At 40.0% G+C, this 18,751-nt stretch overlaps 2 gene segments (V, D, J or C); both read right to left on the reverse strand.

Moving 5' to 3' along the window:
- Window positions 1-418: 418 nt before the first annotated feature.
- Window positions 419-6,677, reverse strand: LOC129622045 (T cell receptor delta variable 1-like). The segment is given in 4 exon segments: window positions 419-834; window positions 1,062-1,125; window positions 1,299-1,346; window positions 6,672-6,677. Coding segments are annotated over 4 exon segments (534 nt in total).
- Window positions 6,678-17,656: 10,979 nt separating this feature from the next.
- On the reverse strand, window positions 17,657-18,522 carry LOC129622047 (T cell receptor alpha variable 26-1-like). The segment is given in 2 exon segments: window positions 17,657-18,036; window positions 18,483-18,522. Coding segments are annotated over 2 exon segments (420 nt in total).
- Between the last annotated feature and the right edge of the window lie 229 nt (window positions 18,523-18,751).

Consider the following 18,751-nt stretch of genomic DNA (forward strand, 5'->3'; position numbering starts at 1 on the left):
TTGTATACATTCTTCCACCAGATCTAGCAATTGCCTGAGTTCTAATCTTCCGTAACCAATTTCTTATTCAACACCACTGGTGATCTGCTTCTCTGATTGTATCTTAAGTGACACAGGTCTAAGAAGAAAGGACTAAGGAAATAATTTTCATGATGATTCCAGATAACTAGACCCAGGTTTGGGATGTGAGTGTGGTTTAGTGAAACTGTCACTTTACATTATTATAGAGAAAGTTTACAACCTTAGACAAGGTTACACGTGCTCTGCATGATTGATTTAAAGTCAATAATTCAAGAGGAGAATATTAGTAGAAAGTCCCTCAGGACACCTGCTTCCAAATTACATAGAAGAAGCTTTTATTTAGAATCAAATCTTCTGATCCAGATCACAGATTAAAGAACCACAGGACTACTATTTCTTATCTGGGGTCTGCAGCTGTATATTTCAACCTGGGTCCTGCAGCAGGGAGGCTCTCTCTTATTAACCTCTGGGGTTTTTGTTCAGCTTTTCCTATTACTTCAAGCACTGTGCATTCCCAGAGAGCACAGAAGTATTTTCCAGAATGTTCCAGCTTTAAGGATGAAATGGTAAGCCTGATGAACTTATGTGCTTTATGGAAGTTTACAAAGTAGTGGCCATCCCTTTCATTCCCATCTTCTGAATACTGATGAATGAGGTAAGTCATCTCTCCCCTGGGAAGCTGCTTGTACCAAAATATCCAGTAGGTGTACACGTTCCAACTTGTTTCATACCGACAGTTCAGGATGACTACGTTCTGCACTTGACTGGTTATGCCTGGCTGATATTGAGTAACTTTCTGGGCCACACTAGATCCTGTGGGGGAGGGGGGAGAAACAAGAAAACAGAGCTGAAATATTAAACAAAATAATGTATAAATTCAACTAATTTTGGACCCAAATATTTACAAACCATACTGAAATCATAAGATGCTTGCTTTTCCCCAATCCTCCTTTCCTGCCCAAGTCCCTGTGAAGCACCAAGTGCCTGTGTGCAGGCCTTTCACCCTGAACACTCGCACCCATGTTTGAGAGCATCCCTACCAGAGAAGGTGAAGGCCAGGAACACCCAGAGCAGACTGGAGAGAGGCAAGAGGCATGGATTCCCCTACACAAATGTCCTCAGTTCTGCCTCAAGCTAAGATTTCAGTGTCTTTGAGTGCCTGGCAGCACATATACATAGTAACTGGTTCCTGTGTGACTCCTCCCAAACAGGAAGTAGGGTGTCATGTTCATCGACCACATGGTCTGTGTACAGATAAAGACTGGCTCACCACACACCTTTACTTTGTCTACTTTTCTTTCCCTGGTCATTAAGTTTGGCACATCCTGAAAAGGGGCATGAAGAAAGCAATTAATATTAAAGGTTAGAAGTGAAAGAAACTGAAGATTAAACAAGTTGACATACATTATTTATTTATTTATTTTAAATGGAAGCTAATTACTTTACAATATGGTAGTGGTTTTTGCCATATATTGACATGAATCAGCCATAGGTGTACTTGTGTTCCCCATCCTGAATTCCTCTTCCACCTCCCTCCCCATTGCATCCCTCAGGGTCATCCCAGTGCACCAGCCCTGAGCACCCTTTCTCATGCATTGAACCTGGACTGGTGATATCTTTCACATATGATAATACACATGTTTCAATGTTATTCTCTCAAATCATCCCATCCTTGCCTTCTCCCACAGAGTCCAAAAGATTGTTCTATGCATCTATGTTTCTTTTGCTGTCCTATATATAGGGTCATTGTTACCATTTTTCTAAATTCCATATATATATGTTAGTATACTGCATTGGTGTTTTTCTTTCTGACTTACTTCACTCTGTATAATAGGCTCCAGTTTCATCCACCTCATTAGAACTGATTCAAATGCATTCTTTTTAATGGCTGAGTAATATTCCATTGTGTATACCTACCACAGCTTTCTTATCTATTCGTCTGCCAATGGCATCTAGGTTGCTTCCATGTCTTGGCTATTGTAAACAGTGGTGTGATGAACATTGGGGTACATGTGTCTCTTTCAGTTCTGGTTTCCTTGGTGTGTATGCCCAGCAGTGGGATTGCTGGATCATATGGCAGTTCTCTTTCCAGTTTTTTAAGGAATCTCCACACTGTTCTCCATAGTGGCTGTACTAGTTTGCACTCCCACCAACAGTGTAAGAGGGTTCCCTTTTCTCCACACCCTCTCCAACATTTATTGCTTGTAGACTTTTGGATCGCAGCCATTCTGACCAGCGTGAGATGGTACCTCATTGTGGTTTTGATTTGCATTTCTCTGATAATGAGTGATGTTAAGCATCTTTTCATGTGTTTGTCAGCCATCTGTATGTCTTCTTTGGAGAAATGTCTGTTTAGTTCTTTGGCCCATTTTTTGATTGGGTCATTTATTTTTCTGGAATTGAGGTGCAGGAGCTACTTGTATATTTTTGAGATTAATTCTTTGTCAATTGCTTCATTTGCTATTATTTTCTCCCATTCTGAAGGCTGTCTTTTCACCTTGCTTATAGTTTCCTTCATTGTGCTAAAGCTTTTAAGTTTAATTAGGTCCCATTCGTTTATTTTTGCCTTTATTTCCATTACTGTGGGAGATGTGTCATAGAGGATCCTGCTGTGATTTATGTCAGAGAGTGTTTTGCCTATGTTTTCCTCTAGGAGTTTTGTAGTTTCTGGTCTTACATTTAGATCTTTAATCCATTTTGAGTTTATTTTTGTGTATGGTGTTAGAAAGTGTTCTAGCTTCTTTCTTTTACAAGTGGTTGACCAGTTTTCCCAGCACCACTTGTTGAAGAGATTGTTTTTTCTCTATTATATACTCTTGCCTCCTTTGTCAAAGATAAGGTGTCCATAGGTGCATAGATTTATCTCTTGGCTTTCTATTTTGTTCCATTGATCTATATTTCTGTTTTTGTGCCAGTACCATACTATCTTGATGACTGTAGCTCTGTAGTAGAGCCTGAAGTCAGACAGGTTGATTCCTCAAGTTCCATTCTTCTTGCTCAAGATTGCTTTGGCTATTCGAGGTTTTTTGTATTTCCATACAAATTGTGAAATTATTTGTTCTAGTTCTGTGAAAAATACCATTGGTACCTTGATGGAGATTGCATTGAATCTATAGATTGCTTTGTGTAGTATACTCATTTTCACTATATTGATTCTTCCAATCCATAAACATGGTATATTTCTCCATGTATTTGAGTTATCTTTGATTTCTTTCATCAGTGTTTTATAGTTTTCTATATATAAGTTTTTTGTTTCTTTGCTGCTGGTGCTCCTAAGTCGTTTCAGTCGTGCCCAACTCTGTGTGACCCCATAGATGGCAGACCACCAGGCTACCCCATCCCTGGGATTCTCCAGCCAAGAACACTGGAGTGGATTGCCATTTCCTTCTCCAATGCATGAAAGTGAAAAGTTAAAGTGAAGTCGCTCAGTCGTGTCCGACTTTTAGCGACCCCATGCCCAGCAGCCTACCAGGCTCCTCCATCCATGGGATTTTCCAGGCAAGAGTACTGAAGTGGGTTGCCATTTCCTTCTATCTTTGTTTCTTTGGGTTGATTTATTCCTAAATATTTTATTCTTTTCATTGCAATGGTGAATGGAATTGTTTCCAATATTTCTCTTTCTGTTTTCTTATTGTTAGTGTATGGGAATACAAGAGATTTCTGTGTGTTTATTTTACATCCTGCAACTTTATTCATTGATTAGCTCTGGTAATTTTCTGATGGAGTCTCTAGGGTTTTCTATGTAGAGGATCATGTCATCTGCAAAGAGTGAGAGTTTTACTTCTTCTTTTCCAATCTGTATTCCTTTTATTTCTATTTCTTCTCTGATTGCTGTGGCTAAAACTTCCAAAACTATGTTGAATAGTAGTGGTGAGAGTGGGCACCCTTGTCTTGTTCCTGACTTTAGGGGAAATGCTTTCAATTTTTCACCATTGAGGATAGTGTTTGCTGTGGGTTTGTCATAAATGGCTTTTATTATATTGAGGTATGTTCCCTCTATTCCTGCTTTCTGGAGGGTTTTTATCATAAATGGATATAGAATTTTGTCAAAGGCTTTTTCTGCTTCTACTGAGATAATCATATGGTTTTTATCTTTCAATTTGTTTAATGTGGTGTATCACATTGATTGATTTGTTGATATTAAAGAATCCTTGCATCCCTGGGATAAAGCCCACTTGGTCATGATGTATGATCTTTTTAATATGTTGTTGGATTCTGTCTGTTAGAATTTTGTTAAGAATTTTTGCATCTATGTTCATCAGTGATATTAGCCTGTAGTTTTCTTTTTTTGTGGCATCTTTGCTTGGTTTTGGTATTAGGGTGATGGTGGCCTTATAGAATGAGTTTGGAAGTTTACCTTCCTCTGCAAATTTCTGGTGGAGAAGGCAATGGCACCCAACTCCAGTACTCCTGCCTGGAAAATCCCATGGATGGAGGAATTTGGAAGGCTGCAGTCCATGGGGTCGCTAAAAGTCAGACACGACTGAGCGACTTCACTTTCATGCACTGGAGAAGGAAATGGCAACCCACTCCAGTGTTCTTGCCTGGAGAATCCCAGGGACAGGGTGCCTGGTGGGCTGCCATCTATGGGGTCACACAGAGTCGGACACTACTGAAGTGACTTAGCAGCAGCAGCAACAAATTTCTGGAAGAGTTTGAGTAGGATAGGTGTTAGGTCTTTTCTACATTTTTAGTAGAATTCATCTGTGAAGCCAAAGTTGATATACATTGATTCAGTAAAATAATTTTGTCATCCTCTTTAAGGTATAATTTAGTATAACCTAAGAAATATTCTTGTAATCTACTGATTTGTCATTCATTTAGCCTATACTTACTTTTCTCTATCCAGAATCTAGTGACTATTTTAAAACATTTACAGATCTTAGGACTTCTGGGTGAATAGCAATATTATGCAAAACAATTAATGTACCTCTGTCTTTTTTTTTTAATGTGTTCCAGGGCTCCACTTAGATTTTTCAATAAATAAAATCACTTCAACATAAAATGGCTTAAAAAATCAGCCCATCTGAATTTCAGAGTCTATTCAGTGCTGTATATTTAAATGAAATTATAATTGGAATAAAATATTATTCTTTTTAAATTTTATATTGAGTCTTATGTATTAAAATCAGGCTATTCAATCCTGTTACCTCTAAATGTAGAATTGTACTTATTAGATCATCTGTCCTAGAGTCATTCTCATGTCACATTTTCTGTCTCATTAGCCCAGAGTGTTCAGTCTCACTTGTCAGTTGCTCATTATTGTTTCTTTTTATAAAATAAAGTTAAGATAAACATGCCAGATCTTTTGCTGGTGTAATGCTATAATGTTGTCCTACAAAACTTAACATTTACAGACTGTAGACACTTAGTACCTGTCAACACCAGAGAAGTTATTGACTGAAGTTCTCTGCACTGTTTCATGTTCATGTGGAATGTAGCTGTCAATATTCCATTTGCTTTCACTGCTGTAATAGATGAATTAATATAAAAGGACCAAAAGAAAATAGATAAGTAGAAAAGAAAATACAGACAAGGTCTAAAATAGTGCCAGTTCCTGGAATTTGAGATCAAAATAACTCATGAATGACTGAAGCAGCGAGGAGAGACTGTATTTATCTGAGACATCTACTCTTATGTCTCATTTCACTTCTGAGTGCTGACAGGCAATGAATGCCCGGGCTTGAAATTATATGTAACTAAGCAGAGGAGATCATGAATGACCACAGCAGCTTGCAAAGCAGCATATTATAAAATATAGATATATATTAATATAACAATTACATATACCAAGAAATTGATATTGATAAAATTTTATCAAAATACCCTAACATTATACATCAGTTTTTATGCATCCTTTGGTTTTGATGCATTAGTCCATGAAATTTTATCGCTTGTATTGGTTCTTGTACCACCACTAAAATCATAACACAGAATTGTTTTGTTTCTTAAAGAAATCTCCTCTGCACACTCTCCCCATGCCTGCAGCTCTTTCTAACCCCGACTACTGATCTCTTTTTCATCTCTAATTTTCTTCTTTGAGAATGTTGTATAAGTAGAATCACAGTATGTATACAATCATAATAATCCAATAAGTGTAACCATACACCATGTAGCCTCTGAGATTGACTATTTCTTCATTCAGCATAACATCCTGAGAGCCATCTAGGCTATTGTTTTTTAGTTGCTAAGTCGTGTCCCACTCTTTTGCAACCTCACTAACTGTAGACTTCCAGGTTTCTCTGTCCTTGGAATTTTCCAGGGAAGAATACTGGAGTGGGTTGCCATTTCCTTCTCCAGGGTATCTTCCCCAACCAGGGATCAAATCCCCATCTCCTGCATTGCAGGCAGATTCTTACCACTGAGCCACCTCAGAAGCCCCATCTAAACTATTGCATGTATTGATAGTCTGTTTCTTTTAACCACTACAAACTGTCACCCACTTATGATGTCTTGACTTTGGATTTTTGATTTTACACTGGTAAGAAAGTGATGCACATTCAGTAGAAACGACATTTAGCATTTTTAAATTTTATCTTTTCCCATGCTAGCAACATTTGCTGTATATTCTTTGGTGATCTGGGCAGCTGCAGTAAACTGAGCTCCTAGCCAGCCCTGAGATCATGAGGGTAAAAAACTGACACACTTACCTTCATTCTGCAAACTTACAACTATTCTATTTTCCACTCAATAAACTACATGAGATTTTCAACATTTTAGTACAAAATAGACTTTGCATTAGATGATTTCTCCCACCTAAAGAAAAAATAAGTAGGCTAAAGTAAAAAAAAAAAAAAAGCAAGTAGGCTAAAGTAAGTGTTGAGCACATTTAATGTAGGCTGAGTTAGGTATAGTAAGTGCATTTTTGTCATTTTCAACTGAAAATGGTTTATTGAGACACAATTCTATTATAAGTTGAAAAAAATCTGTAAATAATATGTCATTGTACAGATGTATTACAGTGGATTTATTTATCTATTCACCCAATGAAGAATAGTTGACTGATTTCCAGCTTTTGGTCATCACAAATATAGCTGCTATGAATATTCATGTACAGATTTTTGTGTAAATATAAGTTTTTCATTTCTGAAGCATAAAATACTCAGGAGTGTAATTGCAGAGTTGTAAGGTACATGAATATTTAAGTTTATGTGGAACTGCTGAACTTTTTTCCAGAATGACTGGACCATTCCACCCACCAGTAATATATGAGTGCTCCAATTACTCTGTATCTTTGCCAGAACTTGATACTGTCAGTATTTTTAATTTTAGTCTTTATGATAGATGTGAAGTAGTATCTCTTTCTGCCTTAATTTGCATTTTGCTAATGACTTTATCAATAACTTCAGATATGCAGATGACACCAGCCTAATGGCAGAAAGTGAAGAGGAACTAACAAGCCTCTTGATGAAAGTGAAAGAGGAGAGTGAAAAAGTTGGCTTAAAGTTCAACATTCAGAAAACGAAGATCATGGCACCTGGTCCCATGACTTCATGGGAAATAGATGGGGAAACATTGGAAACAGTGTCAGACTTTATTTTTTGGGGCTCCAAAATCACTGCAGATGTTGATTGCAGACATGAAATTAAAAGATGCTTACTCCTTGGAAGGAAAGTTATGACCAGACTAGATAGCATATTCAAAAGCAGAGACATCACTTTGCTGACAAAGGTTCATCTAGTCAAGGCTATGGTTTTTCCAGTAGTCATGTATGGATGTGAGAGTTGGGCTGTGAAGAAAGCTGAGTGCCGAAGAATTGATGCTTTTGAACCGTGGTGTTGGAGAAGACTCTTGAGAGTCCCTTGGACTGCAAGGAGATCCAACAAGTCTATTCTAAAGGAGATCAGTCCTGGGTGTTCTTTGAAAGGACTGATGCTAAAGCTTAAACTCCAGTACTTTGGCCACCTTGTGCGAAGAGTTGGCTCATGGAAAAGACTCTGATGCTGGGAGGTATTGGGGGCAGGAGGAGAAGGGGACGACAGAGGATGAGATGGCTGGATGGCATCAGTGACTCGATGGACACGAGTTTGAGTGAACTCCAGGAGTTTGTGATGGACAGGGAGGCCTGGCGTGCTGCGATTCACAGGGTCCCAAAGAGTCAGACACAACTGAGTGACTGAACTGAACTGAACTGATTGACTAATAATGTTGACCATCTTTTTTTCTCACTATTTTTTAAATTATGAAAGTATATTAAAACATTTACATTAGACTTAGAAAACACAACACAAAATACAGTTCCACTATATATTACAAATAATTTTTAAGCAAATGAATTAAAAATTTTAGTTAGCGTTTCAATGGCAAACTCTCAAAAATTAATAGAATGAGTATACAGAAAAGTTGAAGGGTACAGTAGACTTGAAAAGCACTATGAATCAACATAATTAAGACTTATGCAATTTTCACACAATAGTAGGATGCAAATTCTATTCAAGGTCCCATAGACTATAAACTAGGAGACACTGGTACACATCCAGGGACATAAAACAAGGTGCAAAATTTCATGGTCTAAAGGTATTGAAATCGTACAGTCAGTTTTCTAATCACCTTGGAATTATGTTAGAAATCGCTATCAAGAGATATTTGAAAATAACCCACATATTTTCCAATGCAATGTGACATTTACTAAAAGAGATATTTGACTTAGCCTGACCATCTTTTTATATGCTTATTTCCTTACCACATAGCTCTCCGATGAAGTGTCTGTGTAAATCTATCATCCAGTTTTCAACTGGATTGTTTTCTTCCTGCTGAGTCTAGAGGGTTCATTGTATTCTGAACACAATCTTTTGATGAAAATGTATTTTGCAAATATTTCCTGTCATTCTGTGGTTTATCTTTTTCCTTCTCTTAACAGTGTCTTTTGCAGAGCAAACATTTTTAATTTTGATGAAACCTAAGTTTGTTTATGGATCATGCTCTTGGTGTCATGTCAAAATTCTTTTTGTCTAGCCCTAGGTCATGAAGATACTCTCTTATGTTTTTCCTAAAAGATTTGGCAATTTTACATCTTACACTTGGATATGGTTCATTTTGAGGCTATACCCACATTTTTGTATAAGGTGTGATATTTAGGCCGAGTTTCAATTATTTCCCAAGAATATCCAATTGTCCCAACATCATTTGCTCATAAGACTGTGTTGCCTCCATTGAACTGTCTTTGCACTTTGTCAAAAAAATAAATCTTCCCTACTTGTGTAAATTTACTTCTATACACTTACTCAGTGACATAAACTTGTTAATTATATTCTTTTATTACCCTTTTAACATTATAGAACTTGTAGAATAACTTTCTTTTTAGTTACTTATATTCATAATTTGTGTTTTTTTCTTTTTCCCTTGATAATTCTACCTAGAAATATTTCAATCTTATTCGTCATTTTAACAAAATTAACTTTGTATTTCATGACTATCCCTATAGCGTTCTTTGTATTTCACCAATCCAACATTTTCTTATTTACTTCTTTCAGTTTATGTTGGGTTTAATTCGCTTTTCTATCATCTTTCGCTGAAAGCCTACATGATAGTTTTTCAACCTTTTTTCTTTCGTTAAATAAGCATTAAATAGATAAATTTCCTTTTATGTATTATTTTAGCTGCATCTCTTACATATTTATATAATGTGCTCTCACAATATTTACTTTCAAAATATTTTCTAAAGTCATAGTAATTGTTTCTTTAACCTATGGTTATTTTTAAGTTAGTGCATATATTCCAAATATTTGAGAGTTTCTACAGACATCTCTTTGTACTAGATATTCTGTATCATCCCCATTTTGAAGAATAAATTCCATATAATTTTAGTTTTCTTAAATATATTAAGATTTTTATGACCAAACAGATTGTGTGTGTGTGTGCATGTGTATTTCATCTACACAGCAGGGTGTGGCTGCAGCTCAGCTGCAGGTTTGGGTACAGGTTGCAGGTGCCTGGGGAGCACCCAGCACTTGCTGCACAGATGTAGGTGGCTGAGTCGCCAGGCTGGGAAGTTGTGATGTGCAATGAGAGCTGTTTGGCACTCTTATTGAGGGAAACTGTGAAACTTCCATCTTCCATTTCATTCATAACTGAACGTATGGCTATCAGGAATGCAGGTCCTTTACCAGGATATTGCCAGTGTCACAGGAGATACTCAAACACACCCTTCTCACAACTACAGTTCAGAATGGAAATCTCTCCTTGGACTGTCAAAGATTGAGGGCTCTGTTTCACTTGCTCTTGTTCACTTTTTTCCTTCTGTTGTCCACTTACCCCTACTTAAAGAGATTAAAAAGTCATTAGTTCCACAGACATCTATTTCTTTCTTGGAGTTTCTGTCTGCATGAGCTTGTTTGTAATCCAGTTTTCTCGGTCCACCTAATTGATGAGATATCCTAGGTTTTCTCCTTCACAACTCACAGCCTAGTTCAAGCCACAGAAGTGAAAATGATGCTCCCGGTATCTTGTCCATTGTTTCTGGCATCAGTGCTCAGTGGCAACTCAAGTTCCTCTTCTGCTCTTCTCAGCCAGCTAGAACTCTAAGTTCATATCTGCTTTAATTCTTTCAGTAGGCCCCACCCTCTCACAAACTGGAGAATATCTTTATTGGAGTGATTTCATTTAATTCCTTTCACTTTTTAACATTTTTGAGTTCACCATGTGTACTTAGTCACTCAGTCAGTCCAACTCTTTGAGACCCCATGGACTGGAGCCCGCCAGGCTCCTCTGTCCATGAGATTTCCCAGTGTTTCCCAAGAATACTGGAGTGGGTTACCATTTCCTCCTCCAGATGATCTTGCCAACCCCAGGATCAAACCCATGTCTTCTGCATCTCCTTCATTGGTTGGCAAATTCTTTACCACTGGGAAGCTGTGGTTAAATATTTATTTTAATTCTATCCTCTTATCAACTACTCTGCTAGTTCCCAGTTAGAAGTTTCTAGTGCAGAAGAAGATACATGTGGAGAAGGAAAGATAAAGACCAAAGTCCATAATCTGTAGGGCCAAAAGGTGTCTGTGATTAAAACTGTACTGATGTAGGTGAGTAACATTAAGCACTGCAGATGACCTGTGGTGGCCTCATGGTGTGACTGTGGCTGGAGGAGGGGCTGAGCCCCAGGGAGTGTTTGTGTAGAGGCTGCAGGTGCCTGGGGAGCACTGTGCTGCACAGCACAGAAGTAAGTGCCTGAGTCTGTGGTCTGTGAAGAGGAAATGTGCAGTGAGCTGTGGCCTTCTTTAGGAACTGTCGTGGCATTTAATCTTCCATCCTGCTTTGTCCCTGAAGGAATGTAAAGCAGGTGGATGATGCGGCCCCCAGGGTTCTGAAGATACCAATTCACACTCTGTGGGAAAGTGGAAAAATTACACTGAAGCATGTAGCTGACTCCCTCCTGGAGACTCAGGGCTGGAGGACTCTGCTCCACATCCACTCCTTGCACACCTGATGAGGAAAGAGAAACAGTCACTGGTGAGGGTCACTGTAACTCCTACTAAACCCTGAAAGTGCCCTCCCCATCCGCATGGATGATGAGATGGATGATGAGAAGGATAAAAAGTATGCAGGACTTGTCAGCTCCTCTCCCTCCCCCAACAATAGAGCAGTGCCTCATTCCTTCAGATCCCCTGTGGGGCAGCTGCAACTCACACAAACCTGGGCAAGCAAAAGCCCCAGCACAGTGCCTGCTAGCCCCTTCATGGTGCTTCCTCTTCTTGTTGGGACATTTTCACTGTAAGACACTTAACTAAACCCTGAGGGAGTGAGTGGTCATAAGTCCTTCCTGCTCCTGCAGCCAATCAGCTCACCCAGCAAATCCTGCTCAGGTGACACTGACAGGACGCCCCGCCCTCCCACCGCAGCCAACTCAGCATGTGCTGCCAGGGGTAGACGAGAGAAGGAAATAGAAAGAGCATGATTTTATGATTTGAGGGACATTTTCTGAGAACATTTAGGAGAAGGAAGACCCTGATTAGGAATGTGGGAGAGTTTTAGGGAAAAGAAAGCAAAAATTATTTATATAGCCCCATCCTTCTCTCACATGACATGGATGCAGTAGATTCTTCCTTAATGAAATACTGTTTCCCAGAAGTGCTGAGGACGCAGCTTTTGCTTCTCTTATGCACTTACTTGTGGTTCTGAAGGGTGCTCATGAATCAGCATGATCAGAAGCTGTTTCTATTGGCTGGAACACTTTGCTGTATTAAACAGTATTACTTTTTAATTAATTTATTTCTAATTGGAGGATAATTACTTTACAATATTGTGTTGGCTTTTGCCATACAATGATGTGAATCAGCCAGAAGTATACATACATCCCCTCCTTTTGAGTCTTCCCTCCATTCCCCTAGGTTGTTACAGAGCTCTGTGTTGACCTCCCTGCATCATACAGCAACTTCCCACTAGCTATCTATTTTACATATGGTAAAGCATATGTTTCAATGTTACTCTCTCAATTTTTCCCACTCTCTCCCTCCCCTACTGTGTCCAAAGTCTGTTCTCTATGTCTGTGTCTCTATTTTTGCCCCGCAAATAGGGTCCATCAACAGATGAACAGATAAATAAGTTGTCATACTTATATACAATGGAATATTTCTCAGCCATAAAAAAACACATTTGAGACAGTTCTAGTGAGGTGGATGAGACTAGAGCCTATTAAACAGAGTGATGTAAGCCAGAAAGATAAAATAAATTGTATATTAATTCATATATATGGATTCTATAAAAATGGTACTGATGACTTCAAAAGTTACATATATTTATTTTAGACTCAGCCTGCATTTTCATGCATTGGAGAAGGAAGTGGCAACCCACTCCAGTGTTCTTGCCTGGAGAATCCCAGGGACAGGGCAGCCTGGTGGGCTGCCATCTATGGGGTCGCACAGAGTTGGACACGACTGAAGCGACTTAGCAGCAGCAGCAGCAGCAGCAACCTGCATTGAAAGCAATATTAAGTTATCTTAACCACCAGCTGGACATTGAAAATTGAATTGTAATAGTTCTATTTTTGTTAAAGTGAGTGAATCAATTATTTTTTACATTTCTATTGTAAATACATTTTAAACTGCTGATTATTAGTTTTGTATTATGCTTTTTAATTTTAGTAGGCTATTTTAGAGAAAAATAAGTGTTTTTGAAACCATATGAAGATAATTTTAGTTTGTGCTCTTATCTCAGACTCTGTAAATAATATCTATACTCTGTCAGTAGATTTGGGTGGTTCAGTAGTAGCAGCACGTAGACCTAGTTGCTCCAAGGCATGTGGGATCTTAGTTATCCAACCAGGGACCAAACCTGTGTCCCTTGCATTGGCAGGCAGATTCTTTACCACTGAGCCGCCAGGGTAAGCCCCATGTGCTACTTGCATTCCTGCATGCTAAGTCACTTCAGTCATGTCGGATTCTTTGCAACTCTAAAGACTGTAATCTGCCAGTCTCTTCTGTCCATGGGATTCTCCAGGGAAGAATACTACAATGGGTTGCCATCCCCTCCTCCAAGGGATCGTCCAACCAACGATTGAACCCGGGTCTCTTGAAGCTCTTGCATTGCAGGTGGATTCTTTACTGCTAAGCCAAGGGGGACCCCCCCATGTGCTGCTTGCTGCTGCTAAGTCGCTTCAGTCGTGTCCAACTCTGTGCAATCCCATAGACAGCAGCCCACCAGGCTGCCCCGTCCCTTCAGTTCAATTCAGTTCAGTCGCTAAGTCGTGTCAGACTCTTTGCGACCCCATGAATCGCAGCACGCCAGGCCTCCCTACCATCACCAACTCCCGGAGTTCACCCAGACTCACATCCATCGAGTCAGTGATGCCATCCAGCCATCTCATCCTCTGTCTTCCCCTTCTCCGCCTGCCCCCAATCCCTCCCAGCATCAGAGTCTTTTCCAATGAGTCAACTCTTCGCATGAGGTGGCCAAACTACTGGAGTTTCAGCTTTACCATCATTCCTTCCAAAGAAATCCCAGGGCTGATCTCCTTCAGAATGGACTGGTTGGATCTCCTTGCAGTCCAAGGGACTCTCAAGAGTCTTCTCCAACACCACAGTTCAAAAGCATCAATTCTTCAGCGCTCAGCCTTCTTCACAGTCCAACTCTCACATCCATATATGACCACAGGAAAAATCATAGCCTTGACTAGACAGACCTTTGTTGGCAAAGTAATGTCTCTGCTTTTGAATATGCTATCTAGGTTGGTCATAACTTTACTTCCAAGGAGGAGTTGTCTTTTAATTTCATCGCTGCAGTCACCATCTGCAGTGATTTTAGAGCCCAGAAAAATAAAGTCTGACACTGTTTCCACTGCTTCCCCATCTATTTCCCATGAAGTGATGGGACTGGATGCCATGATCTTCGTTTTCTGAATGTTGAGCTTTAAGCCAACTTTTTCACTCTCCACTTTCACTTTCATCAAGAGGCTTTGTAGTTCCTCTTCACTTTCTGCCATAAGGGTGGTGTCATCTGCATATCTGAGGTTATTGATATTTCTCCCAGCAATCTTGATTCCAGCTTGTGGTTCTTCCAGTCCAGTGTTTCTCATGATGTACTCTGCATAGAAGTTAAATAAACAGGGTGACAATATACAATCTTTACCTAATCCTTTTCCTATTTGGAACCAGTCTGTTGTTCCGTGTCCAGTTCTAACTGTTTCTTCCTGACCTGCATACAGATTTCTCAAGAGGCAGGTCAGGTGGTCTGGTATTCCCATCTCTTTCAGAATTTTCCACAATTCATTGTGATCCACACAGTCAAAGGCTTTGGCATAGCCAATAAAGCAGGAATAGATGTTTTTCTGGAACTCTCTTGCTTTTTCCATGATCCAGCAGATGTCGGCAATTTGATCTCTGGTTCCTCTGCCTTTTCTAAAACCAGCTTAAACATCAGGAAGCTCACAGTTCACATATTGCTGAAGCCTGGCTTGGAGAATTTTGAGCATTACTTTACTAGTGTGTGAGATGAGTGCAATTGTGTGGTAGTTTGAGCATTCTTTGGCATTGCCTTTCTTTGGGATTGGAATGAAAACTGACCTTTTCCAGTCCTGTGGCCACTGCTGAGTTTTCCAAATTTGCTGGCATGTTGAGTGCAGCACTTTCACAGCATCATCTTTTAGGATTTGAAAGAGCTAAACAGGAATTCCATCACCTCCACTAGCTTTGTTCATAGTGATGCTTCCTAAGGCCCACTTGACTTCACATTCCAGGATGTCTGGCTCTAGGTCAGTGATCACCCCATCGTGATTATCTGGGTCATGAAGATCTTTTTTGTACAGTTCTTCTGTGTATTCTTGCCATCTCTTCTTAATATCTTCTGCTTCTGTTAGGTCCATACCATTTCTGTCCTTTATCAAGCCCATCTTTGCATGAAATGTTCCTTTGGTATCTCTGATTTTCTTGAAGAGATTCCTAGTCTTTCCCATTCTGTTGTTTTCCTCTATTTCTTTGCATTGATCACTGAAGAAGGCTTTCTTATCTCTTCTTGCTATTCTTTGGAACTCTGCATTCAGATGCTTATATCTTCCTTTTCTCCTTTGCTTTTCACTTCTCTTCTTTTCACAGCTATTTGTAAGGCCTCTCCAGACAGCCATTTTGCTTTTTTGCATTTCTTTTTCTTGGGGATGGTCTTGACCCCTGTCTCCTGTACAATGTCATGAACCTCACTCCATAGTTCATCAGGCACTCTATCAGATCCACGCCCTTAAATCTATTTCTCACTTCCACTGTATAATCATAAGGGATTTGATTTAGGTCATACCTGTATGGTCTAGTGGTTTTCCCTACTTTCTTCAATTTAAGTCTGAATTTGGCAATAAGGAGTTCATAGTCTGAGCCACAATCAGCTCCTGGTCTTGTTTTTGCTGACTGTATAGAGCTTCTCCATCTTTGGCTGCAAAGAATATAATCAATCTGATTTCGGTGTTGCCCATCTGGTGATGTCCATGTGTAGAGTCTTCTCTTGTGTTGTTGTAAGGGGGTGTTTGTTATGATCAGTGCATTTTCTTGGCAAAACTCTATTAGTCTTCGCCCTAATTCATTCCGTATTCCAAGGTCAAATTTGCCTGTTACTCCAGGTGTTTCTTGACTTCCTACTTTTGTATTCCAGTCCCCTGGCGTGGCTGCGAGGGCGCAGGAGGGCCTAAAGGAGCTATCCCACGTTGAAGGTCAGGAAGGGCAGTGGTGAGGAGATATCCCTCATCCAAGGTAAGGAGCAGTGGCTGCACTTTGCTGGAGTAGCCGTGAAAGATACCCCATGCCCAAGGTAAGAGAAACCCAATTAAGACAGTAGGTGTTGCAAGAGGGCATCAGAGGGCAGACACACTGAAACCATACTTACAGAAAACTAGTCAATCTAATCACACTAAGACCACAGCCTTGTCTAACTCAACGAAACTAAACCATGCCCGTGGGGCAACCCAAGAGGGGCGGGTCATGGTAGAGAGATCTGACAGAATGTGGTCCACTGGAGAAGGGAATGGCAAACCACTTCAGTATTCTTGCCTTGAGAACCCCATGAACCGTATGAAAAGGCAAAATGATAGGATACTGAAAGAGGAACTCCTCAGGTCAGTAGGTGCCCAATATGCTACTGGAGATCAGTGAAGAAATAACTCCAGAAAGAATGAAGGGATTAAGCCAAAGCAAAAACAATACCCAGCTGTGGATGTGACTGGTGATAGAAGCAAGGTCCGATGCTGTAAAGAGCAATATTGCATAGGAACTTGGAATGTCAGGTCCATGAATCAAGGCAAATTGGAATGGTCAAACAAGAGATGGCAAGAGTGAATGTCGACATTCTAGGAATCAGCGAACTCAAACGGACTGGAATGGGTGAATTTAACTCAGATGACCATTATATCTACTACTGCAGGCAGGAATCCCTCAGAAGAAATGGAGTAGCCATAATGGTCAACAAAAGAGTCTGAAATGCAGTACTTGGATGCAATCTTAAAAACGACAGAATGATCTCTGTTCATTTCCAAGGCAAACCATTCAATATCACAGTAATCCAAGTCTATGCCCCAAACAGTAACGCTGAAGAAGCTGAAGTTGAACGGTTCTATGAAGACCTACAAGACCTTTTAGAACTAACACCCCCCCCAAAAAAAAAAAAGATGTCCCCTGTCCCTTATTATCAAATTGATGAAAATTCCTTATAAAGGCAGGGTTTCCAGACCTGCCTAGAAAGTGAAAAATTATTATTCACTTAATTTTTGTTTCTTTCAAAAAACTTCTTCATGGGAAATATAAATGTTCTAGACTAGCAACAATAACATTCAGATCTTTCTCAGAGAGAGTAATTTGTTTCTGGTAAGCAGAACAACTATAACACATTAGAGTCTACATTTGGCCCTGGATCCAAATGAAAGAAGCCTTTGGTACAAAGAGAACTGTTTGTATGTTTCCCACTTCTTATGTTGGGACTAGCACACTGAAACCAACATTTTATTGGCATGAGGAGGAGCCATAACAAATTATTAACACCTCTTTACTTTATTGCTATGCTAAAATTATGATTCTGACATTCCTCAAAATTCTTCTCAGGTACATCAATAAACTAGGTGCTTATTCCTTGTCCTCTTTCTCTTCTTTTCTTTATCCATCTTCTTCCCTTTCCTTTCCCTTCATTTTCCTCATCTCTTACTGCTCTCTGACTCTCCTTCTAGATGACTCTAGATTTGCTCTCGTGACTGCTCCCCCACTGTGTCCCCACTTCTTCCCACCAGAGATGCTGCACAGGTGCAGCCCCATCTGTCCCAGTGTGCCTCTCTCAGGACGCAGTAGTACACAGCAGTGTCTCTCAGGGTGACCTGGGGCAGGACCAAGGTGCTGGACTTTCTGTCTGAAGCTATGGTCAGAGAGGCCATGCTGCTGTTCACTGTGCCTCGTAAGCCATGAATGACATACTGTGGACTCTGATTGGGATTTTGCCGATACCAATGTATATAGTCATCTCCACCAATGGTAGAGTGGCTACAAGGCAGGTTTACATCCTCTCCTTCAGCACAATCCACGGAGCTGGGCTGGGTGGTCTTAGCATTAATCACAGTCCCTAAAGGGTCAAGAAAATAAAATTATCCCCTGACAACAAATCAGTGTAATTCTGTGGATCAAGGGCACAACACTCCCCAAACTGTCTGGACCTACCCCCTACTCCAGTGTTTTTATCTATGTCCTGAGAAAGATTATTGATGTTTATTATATAGGGACCAAAGACACATGGCAAGAATCTGAGAACTCTATAGGCTTTATCCCAGGGTCCTTGGCTCAATAACCCCAGAGAGTTCTTCCAACATGCGCACTGCTAATGTCTCTTCTGGATCATGGCTATGAATTAACCTGTTATATAGAAGTTTGTACTCCCTAGCAAATGCATAGATCTGTTCTCAATTCCATTGCTATAATGCTGAATAAAACATAGGGAGAAGAGTAGAGAGCAAATGACCCTTTACGGTCCCTTGGCTTCAAAGTCATCCCTTGTAGACACAGAACACTTACCCAAGGTCAGAAAAACAGCTACTCCAATCACCAGCCTCATACTTCAAGGACAAACCAGGATTGTGGTCTCAGAGTTCAGACTTGTGTCTGCTCCTAGGCTGGTTTCCAGAGAACAGAAACAATTGCTGCTATTAGAGAGTTAACAACCAGTGCAAGTATCCATGCAGTCTGTTGTTGCCAGGATCTGTCAGCCAATGATCAAGCAGTTCCTTGTTTAGGTCTTCCTACCCTGTTTTAGTCATGTCCCCCAAAGAAGGAGAGACATCCCC

This window comes from Bubalus kerabau, chromosome 10 (assembly GCF_029407905.1).
Source record: "Bubalus kerabau isolate K-KA32 ecotype Philippines breed swamp buffalo chromosome 10, PCC_UOA_SB_1v2, whole genome shotgun sequence".
Lineage (NCBI taxonomy): Eukaryota > Metazoa > Chordata > Mammalia > Artiodactyla > Bovidae > Bubalus > Bubalus kerabau.